Source organism: Sorex fumeus, unplaced genomic scaffold (assembly GCF_029834395.1).
Source record: "Sorex fumeus unplaced genomic scaffold, SorFum_2.1 ptg000034l, whole genome shotgun sequence".
Lineage (NCBI taxonomy): Eukaryota > Metazoa > Chordata > Mammalia > Eulipotyphla > Soricidae > Sorex > Sorex fumeus.
In genome coordinates, this window is record NW_026606091.1 from 3,111,421 (window position 1) to 3,138,709 (window position 27,289).

Consider the following 27,289-nt stretch of genomic DNA (forward strand, 5'->3'; position numbering starts at 1 on the left):
CACCATGAGTGTGACACCTACCCATAATTTAAATATTCTGCTGATAAGATTGTAAGTAATATTAGCAAGTGTAACTTTTTTATATTATATAATGAATGTGAAGTATAATTTTTCAAACGTTCCAGATGACCAATGTGAAACAAATTTATGCACTGGTAAAAATAAAAAAAAATTCAAAGCACAGGATAGACATATTTTACTGCAAATAGAATGTAAAAGACTCACTGATTTGGCTTTCGATTCCACATCCAATCTTACTTTAGATTAAGTTAGGACCTAAATTTAAAACTACCAGAATTTTGGAGCACTGACAAAAAAGAATATACACAATTTTCTTTAAAGGCTATACATTTCCTACTTGTTACATATTTGCATGGGGTCAAATTTTCTCAAATTACACACAAATGAAAACAATAATGGGATATTACCTTACCCTAGTGAGATTTTTACATATATAAAAAAGTAAGAACCACCATTGCTAGTAGGATTTAGGGGGAACAAAACCCTCATCCAATGTTGGTAGGGACTCCTTTAGTTTGGAGACTTCATAAACAAAGAACTGGGCTTCCATTAAGATCCAGCAATTCCACTTCCTGGTAGCTACCCAAAGGTCCCAAATCACTATTTCAAAAAGATATTTGTACTCCCTAGGCTTACTACAGTGCTACTGAAAACAGCCAAGATTTTTCAGAAACAACTCAAGTGCCCAAGACAATTTGAATGAATAAAGAAACTGTGGTATTTACAATGAACACTATTCAGCCATAAATTTAAAAAAATAAGTTAAAATCATGTAATTCACTTCTCTGAGTGAATTGTAAGAGGAAGGGAATGATTTCTCTCATACATGGAGTATAAAGTAACATGGTCAGGAAATAAAAACTGACCCACGTTAACTGTCCCTGAGAGTCAGCCCAGAGAACCGACTGTCAAGGAAGTGCAGTGCCAGAGTGGTAGGAATTTTTGAGACAGTGAAGATGGGACACAAACACTGGTGGGGGTGTAGTATTATAACTTTGTATACCTGGAACTTTACTGTAAAACAGTATTTTTAATCACAGTGCTTAAAATTTGAAGAAAAAATGTGTTCTCCAATTATATTCCATCTTCTATTAGATCACGTTAAAGATGTATACAAAAATTACGCAATCCTATTCTTAATCACTTAATCACTTAACTTCCCGTTAGTCATGGATTTGCTCGAGTGGGTGCCAGTAACGTCTCCATTTGACCCTGTCGCGTGCTAGTGTAGCCCAATGGCATCTGTTCGCTCCGGGAACATGAAGAGCCTCAAACCGATCGTTCATGATCTTGATGAAGAAGTCTGACCATCTGGAAGGTGGGCGGCCACGTGGTCTTTTGACATCCCGTGGAATCCAGTCGGTAACAGCTCTAGTCCAGCGGTCGTCTTTAAATCTCATTACGTGACCAGCCCATCTGATTTTTGACAGTAACTACAACTGGTCTCATTCACCTGATCCATCCTATTCTTAATGTACTTTAAATATAATGGCTCTATTATTGCTACTTTTAATGAACTCATGATTAGATTATTTCTCAATTTTAATAATGATTAAAATCTGATAAATAATGGTAGATAAAACCTGCACATGGTTCACTCTTCAAGCCCATGTTCTCCCTTGGAAATAGATCTCACTTGCTTCTCTTTATGGATCTTTACTTGCTTTTTGCTTACTCTTTACTTGCTTGTTTGCTCTCTCTTGAACATGTATTCAGTTCCATCCCCTGCTTCCCAACTTTCTAAGTAAGTTTCATTCGGTAAAATCTATTTTTGCTAAAACAAACAAACAAAACACACCTGGCCAGGGCAATTCAACAGGGTGGAGCTCATGTTTTAAATCCTGGAAACTGCGGATAGATTGCTACAACCAAACTGTTCCATGAGAAACATACTGGAAGTAACCCTTGAGCACTACTGAGTGCGGTACCCCCAAACAACCAAAATCATTCACACACACACACACACACACACACACACACACACACACACACACACATTCATTTTGCGAAACAAAACTCTAAGATCTTCTACTATCAGTACTGGAGTATAAATCAGGAGTGTAGCTGTCTCTAAATCCTGCTAGACAAGAGTTGAGATCAGATCATCATAACCAAGGTGTCAAATCACCAAGATATCTTTAAATTATTCTCATTACACTGTTTGAGGACTGTGAAATACAAAATGACATCTCTGATAATTAAGACCTAGACTTAAGTTAGCCTGCTTTCATTCAAGTACCAGCTCTACCACCTAATCACTCTGTGCCTATAATGCACTATCTATAAAATGAGAAAAACAGTATTGACAGCATTACAGCATTGCTGCAATTATAAAATGGATAACTACATTTTGTGACACACCATAAGAATTTATTACACGTTAAGTGCTATGATCTTTTCTATATGATTACTTGTACCTTCAAAATAATCAGCTATTTAATTTGTTTATATTAAGAATAGTTCTCAGGCAAAGAAAAATGAATCACTACTGTATATCAGTTCTGAAAATTTAAGAATACATTTATTGAGTTTGAATAAAGAATCACATTACACACAATCACAAGGTAAAGGTGCTACAAGATGGATACAGCATATATTTTATCCCCAAACTAGTAAAAGCCTACAAAGAAACCTGAAATACAATTATTTCTAAAAACATGTTTATGACAGTTAAGAACAAATGAGAAATGAAGAATATATACTGCAGTCTAGGCATTGTGTTGATGCGCATTGGCAGCATGTCTTGTCTTTATTTAAATTTTAACAATTCTGTGCTTTCATAGCAAAACTTCCAAGGGTAAACATTTAAACTAGGTAGCTTGAACAAAAGACAAGACTCTTATCAAAGGATACTGACAAGACTATGTTCAAAGGATACTTTTAAAAAAGGCATCAAATTAAGTAAATTAATATATTTTGAATGAAAAATGGCAATTGAAAAATTTAAAACCAAGCAAACAATATGTTAGATTTTTGCAGCATTTTTCCGATCAGTCCCATATTTCTAGAAGACAAATAAAACTGATTCACTATTCACAGTCTGCTGAGGGAAAACTAAAAATAAAGCAATACTTTGCAGAAAAGTATAAATATATGGAAATGGGAGCATGAAGATTGATGTTACTTTGCCATACTGCCACTTCATTCTACTATTCTCCCTAAAATATTCATTTACTTTAAAACCTTGCATAATTAAAAATAAACCAGAACTCACGTTCTGGTTCATATTTGAAAGGCCCTCGGACTAAAATCTGGGGGTAGGGGCAAGAGCGACAGTTTCTGGGACTGAGGACACGCTGAGAATGCTGGACCCCCAAGCAAAGAGCTCAGTAGACCCTAAACACCTTCAGGTGTGACCCCAAAACAAAGGGGAGATATTATTTAGGGCAAGTGGTAAAATGTAATGAATTGGAGATAGTAAAATCATTTTAAATATACGTCCCTTCAGAAAAGCTATTAACTATTTTAGGGATTTTCCCCCATCTCGTTATATTAGAGAACTAAGGTTTACAAAGAGTACGAAAAACTTTGGTCTGGGACCAGGAAGATACTAGTCTGACCTGCCTCAGTCCCCGTCATTCATACTCTCCAGCATGCCACCATCCGTCCCACCTCAGCATCCCAAAGCCCTGGCAGCACTTTATCCTCAACCTTCACACTGACACAAGGCTGACCAGGAGCCCTTTCTCCCCTAACAAAAATATATAGCACTGAACTGTAGCACTGTCCTCCCATTTTTCATCAATTTGCTCGAGTGGGCACCAGTAACGTCTTCATTGTGAGACTTGTTACTGTTTTTGGCATATCGAATACACCACGGGGAGCTTTCCAGGCTCTGCCATGTAGGCGGGATACTCTAGGTAACTTGCCAGGCTCTCCGAAAGGGATGAAGGAATCAAACCTGGGTCGGCCACATGCAAGGCAAACGCCCTACCCACTGTGCTATTGCTCCAGCCCAACAAAAATATATAACAAGAAAAAATTAGTTAAATATTATTTAGTTATATAAATGTATATTTCATCCCAAATCTACCACATAATACACATAAAAAATATATAGTTAAATATATTTTTTCTCCTAAATCTAACAATGAGGGCCTTATTAAGTCACATAATCCCAGTAAAACCTAATTTCATTATTGAAAGATTAAAACCCATAAAGCTGACACACAGTAAGGCTGGAGTGATAATACAGCAAGTAGCGCATGCAGCTGACAGACGTTCAATTCCCAGCATCCGATAAGATTCCCTGAGTACTGCCAGAAGTAATTCCTGAGTATAGAGCCATGAGTAACCCCTGAGCATCACCGGATGTTTCCCCCTCAAAAAGAAACACCAAACCGGACACCTCATAAAAGAAAACAAAATCCATAGAATAGAAGTGGTTTATAAGTATTGTTGCTACTGCTATAGCTTCAAATATCTCAAACTAAACGAGTAAGCTGTTTTTGCGGGACCAGATTGAGAGAGATGTCTTAGGCAACACTGGTCAGTGCTTTAGGCTTACTCCCAGCTCTGTACTCAGGAGTCACTTCCAGAGGTCCTCAGGGCACCATGTGGTGCTGGGAATCAAATCAGGGTTGACTGTAGGCTGGACAAGAACCTTAGTACCTATCTGCTTATTCGTCTCCAATGGTTCTTAAAAGTCTTCAGTTTAAAAAAAATTCATTTAGGTTTTATCCAGTAAATTTTACATTTTCCCTCTGTTGCAAAGACCATTAACTTTGTCACAAAAACACCATACAATTAGCACCATTTGCTGTTTTAGACACATGCATACCCAATAGCAAGATGGTGTTGCATTTTAATCCAGCACTGTATAAAAAGCTTGAACACTGCCTTCTTGCCCAAGATAAAACAAGAAGTTTAGTCCCTTCAAAAGCACTATATTTACAAACTTTTAGTTAAAGGAACAAACATTTAAAAGCTGTTATTGTACCAAAAATAACGTATTTGAAATTCCTACAGTAAATAAACTTTATGGTAAATGTAAAAACAGAACCATCCCTTTCTCTTTATACTTCTCCTAGATAATGTACATTAAAGTCTGGAGAAATCCACTTTACTGGTAAGCAATCCCAGTGTTCCATCACAAAAATAAATCCCTTTCATGGATAAGAAAAAAATCCTTTCATTTTCAAAAGCAACATCAACTAGGTAAAATTGCATTTAATTTTCTGGTGACTTACTTATTTGGTTTGTTTTGGCCCCCACACCAGGCAGTGCTGTAAAGCCGTGTGGTGCTGGGGATTGAACCTGGGACTTCCACATGCAAAGCATGTGCTATAGCCATCCAAGCAATTTCTCTAGCCCCTTCCTTTATTTTTATTTATTTTTATTTTTTTGCTTTTTGGGTCACACCTGGTGATGCACAGGAGTTACTCCTGGCTCATGCACTCAGGAATTACTCCTGGCGATGCTCAGGGGACCATATGGGATACTGGGAATCAAACCAGGGTCGGCCGGGCGCAAGGCGAACAACCTACCCACTGTGCTATCACTCCAGTGCCTCCTTTATTTTATTTTTAAAAAAACCTTAAAATTATTAAAGTATATTTTTCTTCCTTCTGTACACTGGCCCCAGACCTCATTCCATGCTCCCCGTGGGTACCATGTTATAATTTAGCACTGGCATTCTCAGAAGACAGCAATCATTTTTCCTCTACCAAAAAGACGCACCATCTTCATTTTAGTCTCAAATTAGAAAATACAGAGGAGCATTATGTTTCTGTCATTTACATAATTTTTAAAGTTAATAAAAAAGATATTTCCATCCTCTTATATACAAATTGTATAAAGAAACCTTCTGACTACCAAAATCTAAACAACGCAACAAATTTCTCAGTTAGCAAAACTCACTTTTGCAATGTTTTCCACTCTGGAGAGGCCCTTGTCATCTCTTTAACATGGATCTCTCTCTCTCTCATTCTCTCTCTCTCTCTCTCTTTCTCTCTCCCCTCCCTATCTCTTTCCCTCTCTCTCTCCCTTTCTCTCTTCCCTTTCTCTCCCTCTCTCTCTCACTCTCTTTTCCCCCCTCTCTATCTCCCTCTCTGTCTTTTTCTCCCCTCCCATTTTTCTAAGTAAATTTTTTTCACTAAAAATAGCACTGTAGCACTGTCCTCCCGTTGGTCATCGAGTTGCTCGAGGGGGCACCAGTAACATCTCCACTGTGAGACTTGTTACTGTTTTTGGCATATCGAATACATCACGAGGAGCTTGCCAGGCTTTGCCGTGTGGGTGGGATACTCTCGGTAGCTTGCCGGGCTCTCCAAGAGGGACAGAGGAATAAAAATAATTTACGGGCTGGAGCAATAGCACAGCGGGTAGGGCGTTCGCCTTACAAGCGGCCAACATGGCCGACCCGAGTTCGATTCCTCCGCCCCTCTCGGAGAGCCCGGCAAGCTACCGAGAGTATTGGATATGCCAGACACAGTAACCACAAAGTCTCCAATGGAGACGTTACTGGGCCCGCTCGAGCAAATCGACGATCAACGGGAGGGCCTTTACCTTTACCTTTACCTTCTATATATCTAAATATTATAGAAAGTATCAATCCCACTTCTTCCAGTTCTCATTTATAGGCTCTTGCTGTCTTATTTATGTTCCATCTGGTTGATCTATCCAACCAAGAGGCAAGGTGGTACAAAGGCTCCTACTACGATCTTGTCATTCTGTCAATATACCTCCTATGCTCAATAAACAAAGGTGTGACAAATAACAAATGGGATGCTGGGAATCAAACATTTGGATCTTGCATTTAAGGTCATTGTTTCTATTTTCATCTTCATCCATTCTGCCGCTGAAACTTGCTACTGTACCCTTTAGCTCCTTTATTTTTCCCAAATGAGTTCTTTCATTTTTTCCCATCATACTCTCTTCCAGCTTGTTGATTCTTTCCTCACAGAGTTTCACAATCATTTAACTTTGAGAGGAGTATAGTTCTACAGCCTTTGCGTAGTCTGAAAAGATCTGATAGAGCTGATGATCTTCCTGGAATTTTGTCACCATTCACAAAATGTAACTGAATTCCTTTATTTTTTTTTCATTGTTCCTGGCACTCTACAGGAGTGAAGGATGGAGGAGCAGCCCCAAACTACTGTCCCATGACTTTCTATGTCACTCCGGTGGGGTGCTGGCCCACTGAGTTCATGGGGACCTCTGCAGTCCCAGTGCTTTCCAGGGCTAGGGGGTGTGAGGGTTGAACAGTGTGGAGTCCTGCAGAGTCAACGTGACATCACCAGGGTGGTGGCATGGCCTACTGGTGTGTTCATGCTGGCGGGTGCTTCTGCTTCTGCACTATTAATATCAAAATCATTCACCAATATTCCAAACTGGTCTCTGTTGCCACATATTTTTTAATGACAATTTGGAAGCACTAATGCTCAATTGACATTGATCATCTTAATTCACAATTTTCAAATGAAAATGTTTCATACTAAAAAGCACATTTGAATTAGTGCCTGCGGTCAATGCATCACGAGAGACAATCTGAAAAGCAGCTCTACGTATAGACTGGATTGGAGAAACATCATACAAGTATGCAAATTCAATATTCTCGTGGCTGACAAGTTTCTTACTAAACTGTTAACATGTTTATTTGCCCTACAATAGCTGGATTTTTGTCATGAATACACATTAAACCCTGCAGTTATTAGCTGTGATGACTAGGTGACAGTGAGGACACTACTCGAGAATTTGCATTTGACAGATCATTAACATACAGTCACAGTTCCTTTTTTTCTCTTCACTTAAACAGGAATCATGCAGTAGAAAATGAACTGGAGCTATTAGAGATTATTCAGGATTAATAGCACACATCCTTTTCGCTGGCGGGTTAGAACAATACACAATGTGGCAGAGTTAAACAGAGGCATCAATTATACTCTCAAACCTGTTAATATTTTTGACAATATTTAAATAGCACATCCCTTCAGGGCATGGCTCTTTTGCCCTCTCAGTTACACACCTGACAAGTGGTTAATTTGCCAAAGGGAAACACTTTGATTTCTAAGGGCACTCTTAATACTGAAGAAGCAAACTGGAAAGAATTGAACATTATTGAAAAAAGTAATTAGAAGAATCACAGGAGAAAAAAATTGGAGACTTAATTCAACATGGCATATGAACATCTGTCATTAATGAAACTCTAAGTTCATATACACCAGTACGATGAATAAACCTCAGGCTATTCCATTCACTGTCTGAAAGATTTCACTAGACTGTCTAAAAGACAAGTAGATTAAAAAGGTGGAGGAATATCAAAGGGATGAAATTTTCCAGGAATACCAAAACAGATGGAAACAGTAACTTAAACCTGTCATGCATAAAAAATTATATATGTAAAAAAATAATTTTGTTTTAAGATAATAAAATGCTAATAATTAATTAAACTTGTATTGATACCCATTTTAAAACAAAACAAATTTCAGTTCTTAGGTAATTAAATATTGAATTATGAATATTAAGAAATTAGAAGTTGGAAGATTGCATAGAAAGTTTGAGTGTAAGATAAATTTAGAATATTTCTATCTAATCCTTACAAAAACCTGAATCTGAATTAGAAAATAAGGGAGACTAAAGTTAGAAAGACTTAAAATCTGAGCCAGTAACAATGTCTTTAACAGAAATTAAATTCTTAATGTTATACATGCAAATGTTGATTTATAATAACGAATACCTAAAACATGATATAATGCTATGCTGCTTCAAGTTTTAAACTCTGAAGTGAGGCAGAGGAATATCTGACAAAGGAGAATGAAGTGACTTCAGATGATGAAAGTAAAAATTAGAATGCCATGCCTTAAGCCACAAAATACAAGCTAGAAGGGGCAAAGAAGTTGAAAGATTGCATAGAAACCCCTTAAGTTTCCAGAAGGAGCCAGTCCTGAAGATACATGTAGTTTTTAAGCCTCTCTGTCTTATTTCAGATATCTGACCTTTGAAACTTTAAAATGATAAATCTGTATTTTTATAAAAATATAAATAAATAAAAGCAGAGTGGGAGAACTATAATAGCTTGGTGGTGGAGCACATGCCTTGAATGCATGTGGCTTTAGGTTTGATTCATTTGTTTGCATCACAAATGAATAAACAGACTAATTCACACTCTTCCCATCCCCAGCACCTATTAAAAAGAAGCTCAGCAGCTAATAACCAAGTGTCAGTCTTTATCATTGTTTGGGAAAAATAAGATGCCAGGCAGGCTGCAGTTCTCAAAAAAAAAAAAAAAAGGAGGAAAGGCCAAAGGAAGCCAAGAGTATTAAGTGTGAGGCCTACTCATACAAACAAGTCCTTTAACCTCTATATGGTTGTCATAAGAAAAATATTGAGTTATATGGGTTTGGTTCCTTTCACATCAACTTTTTTTTCTCCAATTGAAGATGCAGCTAAAGAAATTATAAAATTCTATAATATACACCACGGAATTCACAAATCTCACAACTAACTTCGTCTTACTCTGGCCATTATCAATAATATTACACTAAACTTAAGTTTCAGATAACAAGGCTCAACAATACTATACTCAATCAAATTCTAAAAATAGTTCAGCTAATCACATGGGACACTTAGAGTTTAAACTCCATATTCAATTTCTCTTTGAAAATGGTGAAACATTTTCCATGAATAGATTTATGTATCCTTTCTGCAGACAACATAAGTACAAATCACTATTTCAAACACAACATACTAGCTAAAAGGAAAATTGTTGATAATTGTCTCACACGACTAGTAGATCTTCCTAACATACTTGCTAATTTTCTATTTGTCTCAAAAATTTCCTCTCATTCTAAGATATTTTCACATAATGCAATAAGTGGAGAAGACATCTGTTAAAACTTCACACTGTCTGAAAAAACCATATAATTTTGTACATAAGTATGATTAGATTCAAACCACTGGTTTCTCCAAAAGATAAGCCCTTCTGAAAGTAAGTATCTAAATGCAATTGTCTTAATAACTTGCAAAGGGAACACAACTACATATTTTTAAGCTCCTGCAGTAAAAATTCACTACAGATAAATATTTTTAAAGAGTATTCTTGATTTGTTTATTGATTACTTGATTATATAGGTTAAAGACTTACATGGCATTACATTAATTCTTTCTATATTATTCTTCTATCTCATTTGGCACTTTTAGTTTCACTTGGAGCTATTCTTTCACTGAATTATGAAACTAGTCTTCAAGTTTCATTTTTAACCTCTGAAGGCAGTTTATTTGCTAGAATGTCATCCATAACCATAAAATTAATGCTAAAAATATTAGAATGAGAATTAATTTGGACTAATGCATAATTGACTTCAAACCTTGTGAGAATAATAATCATTTTTAAAATGTTTTTTTTAAACCTGAGAAATGGTGAGTAAATTAAGTAAGTTCAAAGAACATCTGACTTCAGTTTTTATTCTGTCATTGTGATATGCTTCAATTTTAATATAAATGCTAGGACTCTTTAATGCTCACAATTTTTACAGGGAAAAAAAACCCACAGTGTTACATTTAGAAGTTCTAATGTTTATCACCATCTGATGCTGTCATGGAAGCAATTGCTACTTACACTCTCTTAAGAAGTGAGAATTGCAATTCCTCTAACTGATGACAATGTAATTATTCCTTCTACTGTCAAAATAGAGGTGATTTCCCTTCCTCACACACACGATTACACATGCAAATCCAGGCTTATCTAAAATCTTGTAAGAGTATTGAAAATCTGAATCTGAATGAGCAAGACCACACGAACAATGAGCCTTCGTGATGATAGAACCCAAAACTATAGCCATCTACCCTAAACATATTTTTATCATCCCCTCTCCTGTAGGAGCTCATTCTTCAGCAGCCACACAGCTTTCAACACAATGTCATATCATCTGCAACATACAGCAACAACCATTACAAAAATAACTGGTGAGGGGAAGCCACAGTGAATCTGAATGTCTCCTTTGGAGGTTTAAATTACTTCATTAACTATTCATTAACAGTTACAAAAATCAGCCTTTCCGAAATATATGAGCCTTTTGGCACATCTAAGCCCTGCCATGAACATCTAGAGTAGGTGAAAGATGCTCGGATGGTCTACCTGGTCTTTGAGCTGTTGTACAGAAGTCTGAAGGTTCAGAATCTGACTGAAGAGAGGGCTCTGCAAGACTGACTTGAGGAGGTTCAGTTTATCTTCATTTGCTACATCTCCACGTTCTCGAAGTTTGGCTTGTAAGCGCTCTGCTGCCTGTAGAGCCCGATTCTTGTCTACACCAAAAAGGAGCATTAGTCAATAAGAAGGTTCAAATCAAAAGACATACATCAATCCATGACTTTAAAAATACTAAAACTACTCCTTTTTTAGAACAGAAAATTGACTGGAGTTAGATGGATGGTCTGTAAATGTGACTATAAATATATTGTTTAAACCTTGAGATCTAGTAAGAAAATCAGACAATTTGAAAACAAAGAACTGGTTATAGCATATGCCGTGTGCAGAAAGTTTTTGTGAAGTACAGAAGTGAATACAGATGGATACCTGAAGTACAATATCAATTACTTAAACTTCTCTGTTATATTGTTATATTTACTGAAAAACAAACACTGTGATCTGGCAGTGCTGATTTTTCAATGTTAAAATAAGTTATTTGTATATAAGTTCTTAAGATTACTCACTAATATGTAGATATAAATAACTGGTAAGTAATATATCGAGCAAATTGAAAATTTAATAGAATAAGGAATAATGCATATTATGCATGAGAATTTAGAGTATATTAGAATAATGCATATTCACTTAAAAACTGCTTTTTATGGGCTGGAGAAATAGTAAAGGGTTAGGGCACCTGCTTTGCACACAACCAACCTGGGTTCAATTCCTGACATCACATACAGCCCCCCTCCGCCGAGCACTGCCAGGAATGATCCCTGAGCCCATAGATGGGAGTAAACCCCTAAGCACAGCCAGTAATGACCTCACGCCAAAAAAAAGGAAAAAACCTAGCTTAATCTCTACAGTTTAATACTCTAAATGTCTTTCCTCAATGTTAAGTAGTACATTTGCATATTTATCAAATCAATACAATTTATTTATTGATCACCTTATATATTTGTAGCACTGTAGCACTGTTCCTTATGTATTTATGAATCTTAAATGTGAATGCTCTGAATAGTACATCCCAATACAAAGCAGCATCTTATATGTATGCTGCCATCATTAAGTGTGTACCGCAAATAATATTTTAAAGCATTTCCCTCAAACAGCCAAATTGAGATGAGGTGAAATCAAGTTGTTTGTTTGTTTGTTTGTTTGTTTGTTTAAAACAAAAAGTATACATTTAACTATATCACTAGTACTGGGGGTGTAGGTCAGCGCTAGAGCACTTGCTTTTTATGTGCAGACCCCTTTGCTTTCTGCTTTCTTATGAAGAACTTCTCTGGCAGACTAGTAGTTTGTATGATGTGTGATTTTAGTACAAAATTGGTGATAGAAGAAATAACATGCATGTGTTTTCATTACCAGTAAAGGAGTAGGAACAAAAGCTAGAGTAATGAGTCTCAAGGTCAGGAAACAGTTCCTTTTGCTTCCCCTGACACTCCCTCTAAATCGACTCCTGAAAATTTTCAGCTGCCATGGCAGCAGGAGAGATCATCAGGGCAGCAGAATAGGAGAGGGAAGGGGTATAAGATGAGATACAATAAGGGACTGACTATACCGGAATTGAACTACCTGAAAATAACGACATCAGCTAGTTTCTCTAAAACAAAGAGCACAGCAAAGAAAAATCAGTGCCTGAGCATGGAAAATGTGGTTGTTTGGACCTAAACAGCATCGTGCAAAAATAAAGCTAGATTTAATCATTTCAAGTATCTGTGGGGTTAAGTGCAACTGCTATCTTATCAACTTAAAAGCAATGCTCAGTAGTAATTTACCTAGTACAAATAAAGTAAGAAACACAGGCAACAGACTTCTTTTAGCAATAAAAACACTGTTAAGTTTTTGAGTTCCAAAATTAATCATTTAAAAATTTTAGTCAATAAACAAGACTTGTACTTACAATAGTCTTTATTAAAACCAATTAATGGTAGAATATATCACATACTTCTAACTTGTGCTCATAAATTATGAGATTTTTCTCTTACATAACATTTCAAATGAAAATTTCCAAATGCAGAAAAACATTACCCTAGTAACAAGAACTTGACAAGAACTTTTCATAGGTAACTACATTTAAGTTGCTTTAAAAAAAAATTGGAGCAGTGTTCATGGCTTACCTCTGGCTCTGTGCTCAGTGATTACTCCTGGCAGGGCTCAGGATGCTCTATGCAGTGCCCAGGATCAAACCAGGACTGGCCGTATGCAATGCTAGTGCCTTGCCTGCTTTACTATCTTTTGGACCCAAAATGGTAACTACAGACAGAATCATTCTCTGTATAACTTACCATATTTCAAAGATACAAATGGAAAAGAAAACAAACTCCATGTGTTTTAAAATGTTTATTGATTTCGGGGGTATGGTGCCGCCAGCCGGTCAATCTGCACCTGAGAGGTGACTGCATCAATAGCCTGATGGCGCCTTCAGACTTCCAGATGCCCCCAAATTGCTGCTGTGCCTTTGGCCAGACCCCAACAAGTTGGGCAAAGTTTACCAAGAAAGTAAACGGCCAAAAGTTAGGTATGTGGGAGACACACACAAAAACCACATCCAGCTCAGCTATATAATTGGAGGCATGGCCTCTCTGGTTCCTGATGGAACTGCTTAATGGCCATGATTTCAGAGACTCAGAACAAATCTCAGAACCCAGCGGCTTTTGGCAGAAACGTGTCCATCCCTGCAGTAGGTTACCAGCAATGGACCACCCCAGATTGGAATAGATTTCATGCCTTGGCCTGTTCACCCTGGCAGCCCGGTGGACACCATCCTCAGGAGGCTACTGGACAGTCAGGTTTGGGCCCGCAGTAATGAGACATATGGGGCCTCACAGGATGGGGGTGGAGCCTGCCCTTTACTTCCCATCCCAAGGAGACCCTGAGTTGCTACCCACCAACGGCCTCTCTGGCTCCTGATCAAGCTGCTTAACGACCATGATCCCAGAGACTCAGAAACAAATCTTAAAGAACCCAGTGGCTTTTGGTAGAAATGTGTCTGGACCCTGCAGACACAGGTTACTGTTGCCGGACCACCCCAGGGGGGAAAGGGCACTGTCCCTCACCTGCTCGCTCTTGGCAGTTCGGTGGCTGCCATCCTCCAGAGGCTACTGGACAGTCAGGTTTGGGCCCGTAGCAACGAGACACACAGGGTCTCATGGGATGAGGGTGGAGCTGGCCCTTCCCTCCCCGTCCCAACAAGACCCCGAGTCACCACCCACGAACAACCTCTCTGGCTCCTTATCAAGCAGCTTAATGGCCATGATCCCAGAGACTCAAGAACAAATCTCGGAACCCAGCAGGTTTTGGCAAGAAATCCCTCCAGATTTAATTGTTAAAATTTCGGAATTTCAAAACTGCACGGCCACTATTGCAGCTGCACAACCAGCAATAGAAAACAAATTGTCTACTATTGCCTTTTCGGCAGATCTAAGTGTTGGTGTGAAATCCCAAGTAATATTGGTGAGTCTGTTGTCAAAATATTGAATGTAATCAAAGTAGAGAGAAAGAATAATTTGGAAATCATTTGTCCCACAGGTAGGGGGAGGGTGTGGGATGGGTATCTACTGGGGGGTTTGGTGGTGGAGAATGGGCACTGGTGAAGATACGAGTGTTTCATTGTATGACCAAGACCAAGCTTTGTAACTGCTCTCACGGTGATTCAATAAATAAAATTATAAAAAATGAGAAAAAAAATTAAGGTGGAGTTCATGCACAATTCAATCAGCCTAATTAGTGGCTGAATAAATAGCAGTACCCCTACATAAAAAAAATATTTATTTCACAGGGTGGCCTTGTCAGCATATATCGGGAATGCTGGAGATCACACCCAGTTATATCAGGGCAACAATGCTGCAAGACACATGGTTCAGTGCTAGGGCCCAGCAACGCAGTACCGCTCAGTCTCAGGCACTGCTACTGAAGACACCAGTGCTACCCGGGCAGTGCTTGGGGACAAGGAGGGCTCCCCAGGCAGTGTTCAAGAACCTCCAAGGCTACCCTCAGGAGAGCCATGCAATGCCAGGGATCAAATCAAGATTCCATATGCACACAAAGCATGTACCCCTGAAACCTATGCAACGTCCCCAACTCATTTAGTTTCTCATACAAGTAACCAGGAAAGGCAGGTCTTACCTATAGTTTCAAACATTTTTTTTTCAAAGTTCAGTGTTGTTCTCTAGAATGATTATGAACAGCAACTATATGGAAGTCTGGAGAGAAACAAAATTGAATGGAATAGTTAGGTTTTAAGAAGACTTTAACACCTATTACTACGTTAATTCCTTTGATCCCTGAAAACAATCCTGGCTAATCAAATTGAAGATAATTTTCTTTATAGATCAAAAGGCAATTGCTTTAAAATATATTATAAATCATCTTATATCTGCAGATGTGTGCATGGTAAGATAAAAGATGGAATCTACTTTAAATGAGGTGGCAGAAAATATGTGCAAAGTATTTCTTTAAGTAGTTAATGCAGATCACTCTAACTTGAACTGATTCCAAGATTCTAGTTAGAGTAAGGAGATTAGTTAACTCTTTATGAGATATTCTGTGTGTAAACAAAAATAAAAAGTATAATATGTAAGATCAGAGCTATCGTACAGTGGATAGGACGCTTGCCTAGCACACAGCTGACTCATATGGTTCCCTGAGTCCTGCCAGAAATGAACCCTGAGAACAGAACCAGAATTAAGCGTTGAGTCCCACTGGGTCTGATGAGAAAAAAAAAGTGTAACATGTGACCCTGTCTTTTACATGCGAACATCCTTTTTTTTTTCATGCAAATATGAAAAAAAACTGGCTTTATAAAACACACAAAATAATTAGAAAATGAATGTGACACTTCACATGGTATGTGGATCACTAAAAGATAATACATTATCACAGACCCCCAATAAAAGAAATAAACATAGTCTGAAATGGAAGATTTTTCAAAGGATTTCAAAATAAGTTCCTATAGTGTTACCTTCTTTCCAATTCATAAAACCTCTCAAATTCTTCAACAGATATCATCTTTCTCTCAAAATTATCTAGAGCCTTCTCAACTGCTGACTACGCAGAGCGCCCAGAAAGAGCACAGTGGTGAAGCAGCTGTTTTGTAGGTGTAAGGCCACCGGTTCAATTCCCAGCACCACTCCACATGATAAATGTAACTCTGCTCTTTGTCATTTGTGATTCCTGGTGTTAAAACCAACTGAGTAGCTTCAGATACACTGTAATCAAGTAAGAGAGCACTGTAACTCTAAAATCTTGAGTGCTCTAGGGTAGCCCAAGTCAACACATCCTTAATCTTTGCTGTCACCAAATTTGCCACAAATGTTTCCATAGTGACTAGGCTCCTCCAAAATTTATTTGGCCTATCACCCTATTTTTCTGCTTTGTTTTAGGGCCACTACTGGCAGTGCTCAGGGCTTATTCCTGGCTCCGTGCTCAGAGATCACTTCTGGAGGGGCTCAGGATACCAATCTGGGGATCAATCCCAGATTGTCTGCATACAAGGCAAGTGTCCTTACCCACTGTACTGTCTCTCCAGCCCATACCACCAAATTTCAGGGGGGAAAATTACTCAGCAATCTGCTCCCCCAACCCTGCCCTACTTCAAAATACTCCCGCTTTAAACAAACAATATGAATAACACCCAATTACACTGGAGGCTACTACTGCCCCCTCCCCATCATTTTTTTTTAAGTAAAACAGATTTTATTTGGAGGGTTTTTGGAGGGAAGAAGGAAAAGTGGGAGACAGTGGAGAGTAAAAGAGACAGAGTAATGCACTCAAGAGAGAATGCGGGCTTCTTCAGGGGCAGAGAGAGCCCCTACACACACCCCAGTGTTAGACAGGAAAGCATGAAAGTACACATCTCAAGAGGGGAGATGCGGGCAACACGTGTTCAGTCAGTGGGCGCAAGCACCACATGGACTCGGGCAGCATATGCGTCCCTCCCCATCATTAAAGCACCCCAGGCAGACTGTCCACCCTGGGAAAGACTGTCATAGTGTTGCTTTGCAGAGACACTGAGTCATTGTGGAGTTCATCAGTCACTCCTTCAGGGAGAAAAGATTTCATACCACATGAAAGGATTTCTCCAAGAAGGAACAGGTTGCCTTCTGTTACCTCTTAACAGAAAAATCTTTAGGGAAATGGTAGAATATTTACAAAATGATGCATAGATCATCAATGCGTGCAATTAGCAGTGAATAATTAGAGTATTTATTGACCCCAATTTATAATGCACTTTCAAAACCACAAAATCCAGGGACTTGAGTGGGTCCCATGCTTGTCTTGCCTTGCACATTATCCAGTCAGAATCTGACGCACAGCACCCCACATGATCCAGCAGGAGTAAGCATTGTGTGTCACCATATGTGGCAAAAAAAAAACCCAAAACAACCAAATACACAAATTTCAAAACAATCACATAATTCAAATACTGGCATGTGTTGGTGTCAAGAAGATAGGTGACAGGTTCTAATCTGGAATAAAACCTAAATAAGGATATAACCATGAGAAAGTTGAATATCATTTGAACTTTAACTTTCTAAAAAAAGGAAAATTTCTTATTGGTTATATTGTGATTAATAGCACCGTAGCACTGTACTCACGTTGTTCATCGATTTGCTCAAGCAAACACCAGTGACGTCTCCATTTTGAGACTTGATACTGTTTTTGATATATCAAAGTGCCACAGGGAGCTTGCCAGGCTCTGCCATGAGGGCGGGCTACTCTCAGTAGCTTGCCGGGCTCTCTGAGAGGGGCAGAGAAATCAAACCTGGGTCGGCCACATGCAACGCAAATGCCCTACCCACTGTGCTATAATAAAGTATACCAATTTCCAGCTTCGAAATAACTCCCAACAGTAAAATATATACTCTGGCTTATTCCTGAGATGATATAAATAAGCATGCCAGTTCAAAATATTGCTATGGTTTTTCTGGAGAAAGACATACATGGTATTAAAAATAAACTGAACTTTTATCAGACCAGAATCCATTAAGTTCATTGAAGAAAAAGTTGGCAAAATCCTCCATGATATTGAAGTTAATGGTGTCTTCAAAGATGTCACACCACTGGCCAAGCAAGTGAAAAAAAGATAGGCAAATGGGACTATCTTAAACTAAGAAGCTTCTGCACCTCAAAAGAAACAGTGACCAAAATACAAAGACAATTTACAGAATGGGAAAGGATATTCGCTGAATACACGTCCGACAAGGGGTTGATATCAAGGATATACAAGGTATTGGTTGAACTCCACAAGAAGAAAACATCCAACCCCATCAAAAAATGGGGCAACAAAATGAACAGAAACTTTTGCAAAGAAGAAATCCGAATGGCCAAAAGGCACATGAGAAAATACTCTACATCATTAATCATCAGGGAGATGCAGATCAAAACAACAATGAGATACCATCTCACACCTCAGAGACTGGCCCATATCCACAAGAAAAAAAGCAACCGATGCTGGCGCAGATGTGGCGAGAAAGGGACCCTCCTTCACTGCTGGTGGGAATGCCGACTGGTTCAACCCTTTTGGAAAACATTATGAACGATTCTCAAAAAATTAGAAATTGAGCTCCCATTTAACCCAGCAATACCACTCCTGGGAATATATCCCAAAGAGGAAAAAAAGTATAGTCGAAGTGACATCTGCACTTGTTTGTTCATTGCAGCACTCTTTACAATAACCAGAATCTGGAAAAAACGTGAGTGTCCGAGAACAGATGACTGGTTAAAGAAACTTTGGTACATTTACACAATGGAGTACTATGTAGCTGTTAGAAAAGATGAAGTCATGAAATTTACATCCAAGTGATACTACATGGAAAGTATCATGTTAAGCGAAATGAGTCAGAAAGAGCGGGATAGACACAGAAAGATTGCATTCATCTGGGGAACATAAAGTAACAAAATAGGAGACTAACACCCAAGAGTGACTGAGATTAGTACCAGGAATTTTGCTCCATGGCTTGGAGGCCAGCCACACATGCTATGGGAAAAGGGAGGTAAGCTATAGAAGGGAGCACCAAATAAAGGGTGTTGGGAGGATCCTCCCAGGATGGGAGAAGCACGCTGAAAGGAGACTATAGACCAAACATGATTGCCACTCAATGCCTCTCCTGCAAACCACAGCAACCAAAAGGAGAGAGAGAGAGAACAAAAGGGAATGCCTGGCCACAGAGGAAAGGTGGGATGGCCGGGATGGGGGATGGGAGGGATACTGAGACCTGTGGTGGTGGAAAATGGGCCCTAGTGGAGGGATAGGTACTTGATCATTGTATAACTGAAACCCAAGCACAAAAATTTGTAAGTCTATAACTGTACCTCATGGTGTTTAACTAATAAAAAAAGATAAAAATAAATAAACTGATATTTTAACATTCATATTTATTAGGATGCTAAAATGATGGGGGGGGCAGAAGCAGCCTACTTTGTGGCTAGAGGTGCTTTATATTGCTTGCTTAAAGAAGGAGTATTTCTGAGGTATTGCAGGGTGGGGAGAGGAGCTTATTGAGTAATTTTTCCCCCTGGAGTTTGAGTGGTATGGGCTAGAGAGACAGTACAGTAGGTAAGGATACCTGCCTTGCATGCAGACAACCTGGGATTGATCCCCAGTACCATAGTTGGTGCCTTGAGCCCACTACTTTTTCTGAACTTGAAACTAAGTATAAAAAGTTTATATACATAAATTTTAAAAAGACAAAATAATATACACCGATGTCTGGTTTACAGAAAAAAATAGTCCTATTCTCTTGCCCTTATAAAATATAAACTCAGAAAAACTGACAATTTTTTGTACAGGAAGAGGGAAGTGGCCGGCTGACTGCAAGGGGCCCTGGTTGGTGAGAATTCTACAGAGGGAGAGACTGAACATCCCTGTTCTCCCCATGCTCTACTGCTTCTTATATTATTTCTCCATTTTGCAGATTAGGCAAACAGAACAAGTGAGGCTATTCACAAAGCTCGTAAGCCAAAGAAATTAGACTTGCATCCAAGCCTGCCTGAATTCAAACCCACACAACCACATATTTTCCACATTGCCTGGCAAAAAAAAAAATCACATAATGGGAATAGAATCCAAATTTTAAAAAGGAAGAAAGAACAAAAAACATGGCACAACATATTAAGTTTCTGGAAAATGTTTAAATCAAATGGACAGTGGATGGTTAGAAAAGCATCATTTCTGCAAACTTTGCAAAGATACTAGTAGTAGAATTCGGAGTTGGGAGGAAGGATCTGAAAAGATAACTTGTACTTCTTTTTTTTTAATTATCAATATACAGTTTCCAATAGAAAGTTGCTATGGCTGGAGCAACAGCACAGCGAAAAGGTTGTTTGCCCTGCACGTGGCCGACCCAGGTTCAATTTCTCCATCCCTCTCAGAGATCCCGGCAAGCTACTGAGAGTATCCCGACCGCACAGCGGAGCCTGGCGAGCTACCCATGATGTATTCGATATTCCAAAAACAGTAACAACAAGTCTCACAATAGAGATGTTACTGCTGCCCCCTCCAGTAAATTGATGAACAATGGGAGGACAGTGATACACTGCTACATAAAGTTGCCAAATTTAGCAATTAAATAAATCAGAATACCAAGTTAAATATGAATTGCATGAGTGAATCATTCTTTAATAGACATGGGCTACAGCAATAGTTGATGGGAGAATCTTGGCTGGGCAACACAGTGCAGTGCTTGGGTGAAGCAGTACATATTCAGGCATACCAGACTACGGGAAGTGACGTAATCAGACTCAAGGCCTCACACATGCTACTTAAACTATCTTCCCAGCATTAAATTTTTAGTGTGTTGGCAGAGGGATGAGTGTTGGACCATTGTGTGACTGAAACCCAATCATGAACAACTTTGTAATGCTCTATCTTTTAGTGATTCAATAAGAGTAAAATTTAATATTAAAAAAAATTTAGTGTGTATACAGTCCATTCAATACCTCAAACCTACTTATGCTATACCCTAATTTTTATTACCTAAAATTCAATGTTAACTGATCATTCATTATTATATCTGGCATTATATCATATAAAATCTTAAAAATTAAATCTTTACCAACATTTTTAATGTAAGACATTTATGCTTCCTGTTAAATTTTAATATGACAGAGTTATCAAATCCTTCAGAAATATCTGAAAATTTTAGCTGAGGCCATATGGCATTCTAACAACTGATAACACTATTCTCAATTGGGAATGAAAATCAAACAGGAGACTATATTTTGAAACAGGAACTGATTGATGATATCGTTTCACTTTTTAACAAGATGTACTGCTACTGCGTAGGCACCACTGCTATGTAGTAAGAGTCAGTGCTCGAAATATAAAACAAATCATTGTACCCAATACAGGGTATATGGCAACTAACAAGCACAAATATGTTTTATACTAAAAATAGCTCTACTAAGAGAAACTGTCCCAAATGCATACAATTTTCTTGTTATCTTAAACAATTCTGACTGCAAAAGGAATATAACATTGTAAGACTTCACTGCAATGGTTTGTAACTTGTCAAAGCCACAAAGCATCTGTTACTGCATTTAAATTTAGCATTTGTCTTGTTAATAGCACTACCTGGAGTTAGCAAAGGCAAGGTGACAATCACCTGCAAGTGACTGTTATAAAGTCATTTGACCATGACAGTAACTTATACCTTCACCAATAATTTATATTCTAGGAGCACATTACTGAACTATTTCTCAAAAAATTATTCTTTAGTGGAAAGCAACACACTACCCACCAACATCATGCTGTCACCCATGAGAAAACAGCCTTCTTTTAGCATCTGTTCCTTTGAACTTTTCCCTCACTTTCATAGCATTGGTCAAAAAAGCATTTGTGAAAGTATTTTTACTTTCCAGTTGACATTTATGCATCTAACAAATTCCTTCAATAATAATAGAATTTCTTAATTTTATTTTGCTCAACCAAATCAAAGAAAATCCAGTATCAAAGAAACTTCTCTGTATAAAATATTTCAAATACTAATGAATAGTCTTGCCCATTCTTTCTAATGCAAAAATATAAAAATACTGCACACCATAAAAATGCTGAAAGGGTCACAAGGTTAAAAAAAGGAACTCGAGTTCAACTAATTTCCAGTTCAACATCATACACGGGGTGCCTGTATGACTACGTGCTAATGGGATACAGAGAAATGAGGACAGAGTCTGGAAATGGAGACTATTAAAAAAAATCAAGTAAACAAAACTCAGGATGGAAAAAAATGGGCCAACTAACCTGAACTGAAGAATTAGGGAAAGCTTCCAAGGGGTGAGATCCCTGCATTAGTCCTAAAGAACAGGCAGAAGTTATAGCAGAAGCGACAGAATATCTTCCCAAATAGGCCAGAATATATCACACCTTCAAAGCTCTGCAAATAGTCTCTCAGACCATATGACTGCAATAAAAGGAAAGGGGAAAAAAAGACAAAATAAAATACATGGCTCTAGTAGAGTCCTACATATTATTCTTTTTTTAAAAAATTTGATACTTATTTTCGAAGTTTATTTTGGTACAGTGCCAGAGCCAAACTTTTTTTTAGAAAGATTACTCTGGTAAAGAAAGGTGTCAAAAACCTACAAAAAAGGAACCACCAGAAAATGGGACTAAGAAGAATACATCAGAGGCACTTTCAAAAGTAGAGTCAAAAGTATAAAAGAATAAAAATGGGAGAATTATTCAAAATGAGTTGATCGCTATGACAATACAGTTTGATACTATAGAAAGAAGGTGAGTCTAGGATGAAACTCATCTTTCCCTCTCTGGCTAGTACCAATTAGATGGTACTACTCACAGAAGACAGAGGATGCAAAAAGAGAGAGAGAGAGAGAGAGAGAGAGAGGGAGAGAGAGAGAGAGAGAGAAACACAGCAGTGGTGAAACTGTTTAAGAAATAAAGATATGTCTTCACCAAGGGTTTAAACAGCTGAGTTACAGGATCTTAGGATTCTTCATCAGATGTAAAGACATGTTGAGAGTCTAGCCTTCAGTGTGACATTATTTGGGAAAAGGTCTATTGTAGACTGAAAGAGAAATCTCCTATTCTTCTGTGTCCACTCTGAGAAACTGCTAAGCCAGTAGCTAGCTTCAAGTCAACAAAAAAAGAAAAACAAAAACAAAATGGGGGGGGGGGGCGGATTACCAGGTGGGAAAGGGGAGAGACCAGAATTGCCCTGAAGAGGCCATGCAAACAAATCCCACACCCAAGCCAGCCTCCTGCTTGTCTTGTGATGAGCTACAGGAGAAATAGACCAGATATAAGGTGTACTGCCTAGTCTGCAAGTCCCAGAAACACTCTCTAGAATAGATAGAAAGCTTTATTCACTTCCATTCTTTTATATGAGTGGAAGGGAGATGACTGGGGTGGGCACACCTTTCAGCACTACGTCTGGTTACTTCCAGCTCCTGCTCAGTGCTCCAAGGTTGTTCCAAGTAGTGCTCTGGGAAACAAGTGGTACCAGAGGTCAAACCCAAGCTCCAACATGCAAACCATGTGCCCTAACCCATTGAGCCATCTCCCCAATCCCCTCTGCCTCTCTTAGGTTATTCCCCCCAAACATATAATGTCTGACTTTACAGAATAGGAAATCACATTTGATATTACATGCAATGTTCTACCCTTTTCAGCATCCGGATGTAACCTGACAGTTCCTATATATCTGCTGTGGAAGAATTATGTAGCACCTAAGCACTTTGCCATCAAAGCATTTGACCAAAATTTAAAAAAAAATCTTATACAGGGGCTGGAATGATAGCACAGTGGGTAGGGCGTTTACCTTGCACACGCTGACACAGGTTCGATCCCCAGCTTCCCATATGGTCCCCTGAGCACCGTTCGGAGTAATTCCTGAGTGCATGAGTCAGGAGCAACCCCTGTGCATCGCTGGGTATGATCCAAAAGGCAAAAAGAAAACAAAAACAACAAAAAAAATCTAATATTGCCTCTCCAGGTTTAAGTTCTCAGTTTTTTTTTTCCTGAATAATTTCTCTAATACATAACTCCTGCAGTCTCCTGCCACCGCGCCTGGCTGTCCGCACCAGGGCCCCTTGGGGGAGGAGGGGGGTGTTGAGTTTCCCTTCCCACTCCAAGCAGAGACCCGGCAGCTAAAGACCTCCGGAACCAGCCACAGCCATGCTAAGACCACTCTCCACACATTCGGATGAGCCTCATGCATAGAGGAACCCAGGTGTGCAGGACCCGGGACTGAGAGCTCCAAGTCTACTCAGATCAGGACTGGCCTCCACCCAGATCCCCCATCTTTCAGTAGCTAGGCAGTTATTCCCACCAACTGCCCCCGCAATCCCATCAACGGCCAAGATGCAGAGACTGTAAAACCAAGCTCCTGAAGTGCGCTGCCACATTTACGCGACCCGGCAGGCTACCGAGATTATCCTGCCTGCACAGCAGAGTCTGGCAAGCTCCCCCTGGCATATTTGATATGCCAAAGCCTAAATGATGGGTCTCATTTCCCTGACCCTGAAAGAGTCTCCAATGTGGCACTTGCTAAAATCTCAGGGCTAGGACAAATGGAGACGTTACTGGTGCCTGCTCAAGGAAATCTATAAACAACAGGATGACAATGATACAGTGAATACATAATTCACAATTTTTCACTGATGACTATCTATACCACTTTCCAGAGACTATGACATTAAATTAGGTTATATGGGTGTGGTCCTAATCCAGAAGGACTGGCTGGTTTACAATAAGAATTTCCTCTTCCCTACCACCTCCTTTTGTTCCTCATTTCATCTTCCTTCCTTCGCTTATTCCTTCCTTCCTTGCTTCCTTCCTTCGTCTTTCTTCCTTCTTTTCCTTCTCTTCCTCGCTTCCCTTTTCTTTCTTATATTTCCTTCTTTTCTCCCTCCCTTTTCTGTCCTACTCTTCTTCACCCTTCCTCTTTTCTCTCCTCACCATTCTTTCCCTCGATCCATATAAAAATACAAAGACCAGGTGAAAATACAGTCAGAAATTGGCTATTCACCAGCCAAGAATATCATCCTCACCAGCATTAACTAATCTTGGACTTGTAGTCTCTTAAAACTTTCAGGAAATAGATTTCTGCTCTTTCAAGCACTGAGTCCATGGAATTTGTTACATCAGTCTAAAGTGACAGATTTCAACCTTGCCACCATCGACTGTATCAAGTTGTCTGCGACCACACACATAACTTGTGTGAAGCCCCTCTTCTCCAACCACAATGGAAAATACAGATGTCAGCTGCCCATGAAAGAGAATCTCAATGTCAAAACTATAAGTAAGACCAGATAAGAGTCTTAGCTTGAGAACTGAAGAAGATAAATACTAATTAGTGGTGGAGTTAGACTTGAAAGGACCGAAAGAGGACGAGTGAAGAATGAAGAGGCAAAGCTGGCATGCATGCAAGTTAGAGTCACAAAAGAGCAAAACGAATCCACAGATAGAGTGAGGAATGAATATAGATGACATTTAAAAAGGCATTCATTATTGCACGCATGAGACTTGGATTCAATCTTCAGCACTGCAAAATAAATAAATAGGTACTACTTAGACCCAATACAATCGATGAGAGGAAACTCAGGCTACTCACTGACATTCAGTATTCCAGAGAACTTCATTTTGACAAAGGTAATTTTTATGAGGCTCTGCTTGTTCCATCCAAACGTACCTAATCTAACAGTGTTCCGTCCTTAGGCGTTGTATCATAACCCTGTATCTCAACCTCCTCTAGCATTCTTGCTTAAAAGGTAACCCTTTCTCCTTTATTTCAACTAAATACTCTACTTTCAATGAGGAGTTGAGTGAGTTTACAAAGATGACCTTATGGTACCACTAAGAAAATAAAGACTCCTATAATAGAGTTACAATAGGAAGGAAAAAAGGTGCAGTGCGGCTGCTACTGTGGTCGGTGAATTAAATAACATAAAACTTTCAGTTTTTATCGAAGCCTCAATAAAACCACCAGGTTTCAACCAAACAAAACATAAAGCCGAGGTTGAAAAAGGAATGTGTGCACTAAGAAGGTTTCATACTATGAATGAAACCATGGTAACTGTGAACAACATTTGCAAATAATGAAAATATTTCTGGCTAAAATTCCAGTCATAGGAGAACAGAAATACTTTCACTTCAAATTGCACTAGAAAAATAATCCAAATATGTATGTTAAAAATCTTAAGTAAAAAAGAAAAAAAATCTTAAGTAAAAAAAAATCTTAAGTAAAAAAATCTTAAGTAAAAATCTTAAAAAAGTAGAAATGAACCCTACAATTTATAAAGCAGGAGGGTAAAAAAGTATTGAAGCAATAGTCAAGCAATTTAAAACATGATGGGAACAATGGAAAAAAAAGACAAAGGAAAATATGCTAAATTTTGTATTCATAATAAATATGAATAAGGTAAACAATTAAACATTAAAATATCTCAAAATTGAAATTATTATTTGAAAATACTGGTTGCTATTTTCATTTTTAAAATATAAGAAATATACTAAATGTAAATGTGTATAGGTATTTTTGTCACTGTAGCACTATAGCACTGTTCTCCCGTTCATCAATTTGCTCGAGCGGGCACCAGTAACGTCTCCATTGTGAGACTTGTTACTGTTTTTAACATATCGAATATGCCATGGGGAGCCTGCCAGGCTCTGCCATGTGGGCGGGATACTCCCGACAGCTTGTCAGGCTCTCTGAGAGGGATGGAGGAATCGAACCCAGGTTGACTGCGTGCGAGGCAAACACCCTACCTGCTGTGCTATCCCTCCAGCCCCATCTGAGGCTATCATTTCCATTTTCCATCCTAAAAATGTAATAATACTGTAATTGATTTTAGTGCATTTACTTTTCTTATATTTTTGTCACACGCAAATTAAAAAAATAAACACACTAAAATCAATTACAGAATTATTACATTTTTAGGATGGAAAATGGAAATGATAGCCTCAGATTAAAGAGTTAGTTAAAAAGAACTTGAGAGAGAAAAAAAAAAGCCCAGATTTTAGAGGATGGAAAGATGGGGAGATGGAGGATTTCTTTGCATTCAGATGCCCCGAGTTCTACCCCTTGTACCATTTGCTCTCCAAGCACAGTCAGGTGTGGACCACCATAAAGGAAAACTATAGTTGACTCTATTTTTAAATGAAATAAATTCATAATG

The 27,289-nt window shown here is 38.6% G+C and overlaps 1 protein-coding gene across 5 annotated transcripts in view; it reads right to left on the bottom strand.

Moving 5' to 3' along the window:
* Positions 1-27,289, bottom strand: part of MPDZ (multiple PDZ domain crumbs cell polarity complex component) — a 189,427-nt gene that overhangs the window by 133,905 nt on the left and 28,233 nt on the right. For all 5 annotated transcript variants that reach the window (XM_056117064.1, XM_056117063.1, XM_056117062.1 and 2 more), the window contains exons 2-3: positions 15,281-15,357; positions 11,099-11,265 (exon numbers count right to left, since the gene is read on the bottom strand). In XM_056117064.1, the coding sequence (XP_055973039.1) occupies positions 11,099-11,265; positions 15,281-15,296 (183 nt within the window). In that variant the 5' untranslated portion in view covers positions 15,297-15,357. The remainder of the gene's footprint in view (positions 1-11,098; positions 11,266-15,280; positions 15,358-27,289) is intronic.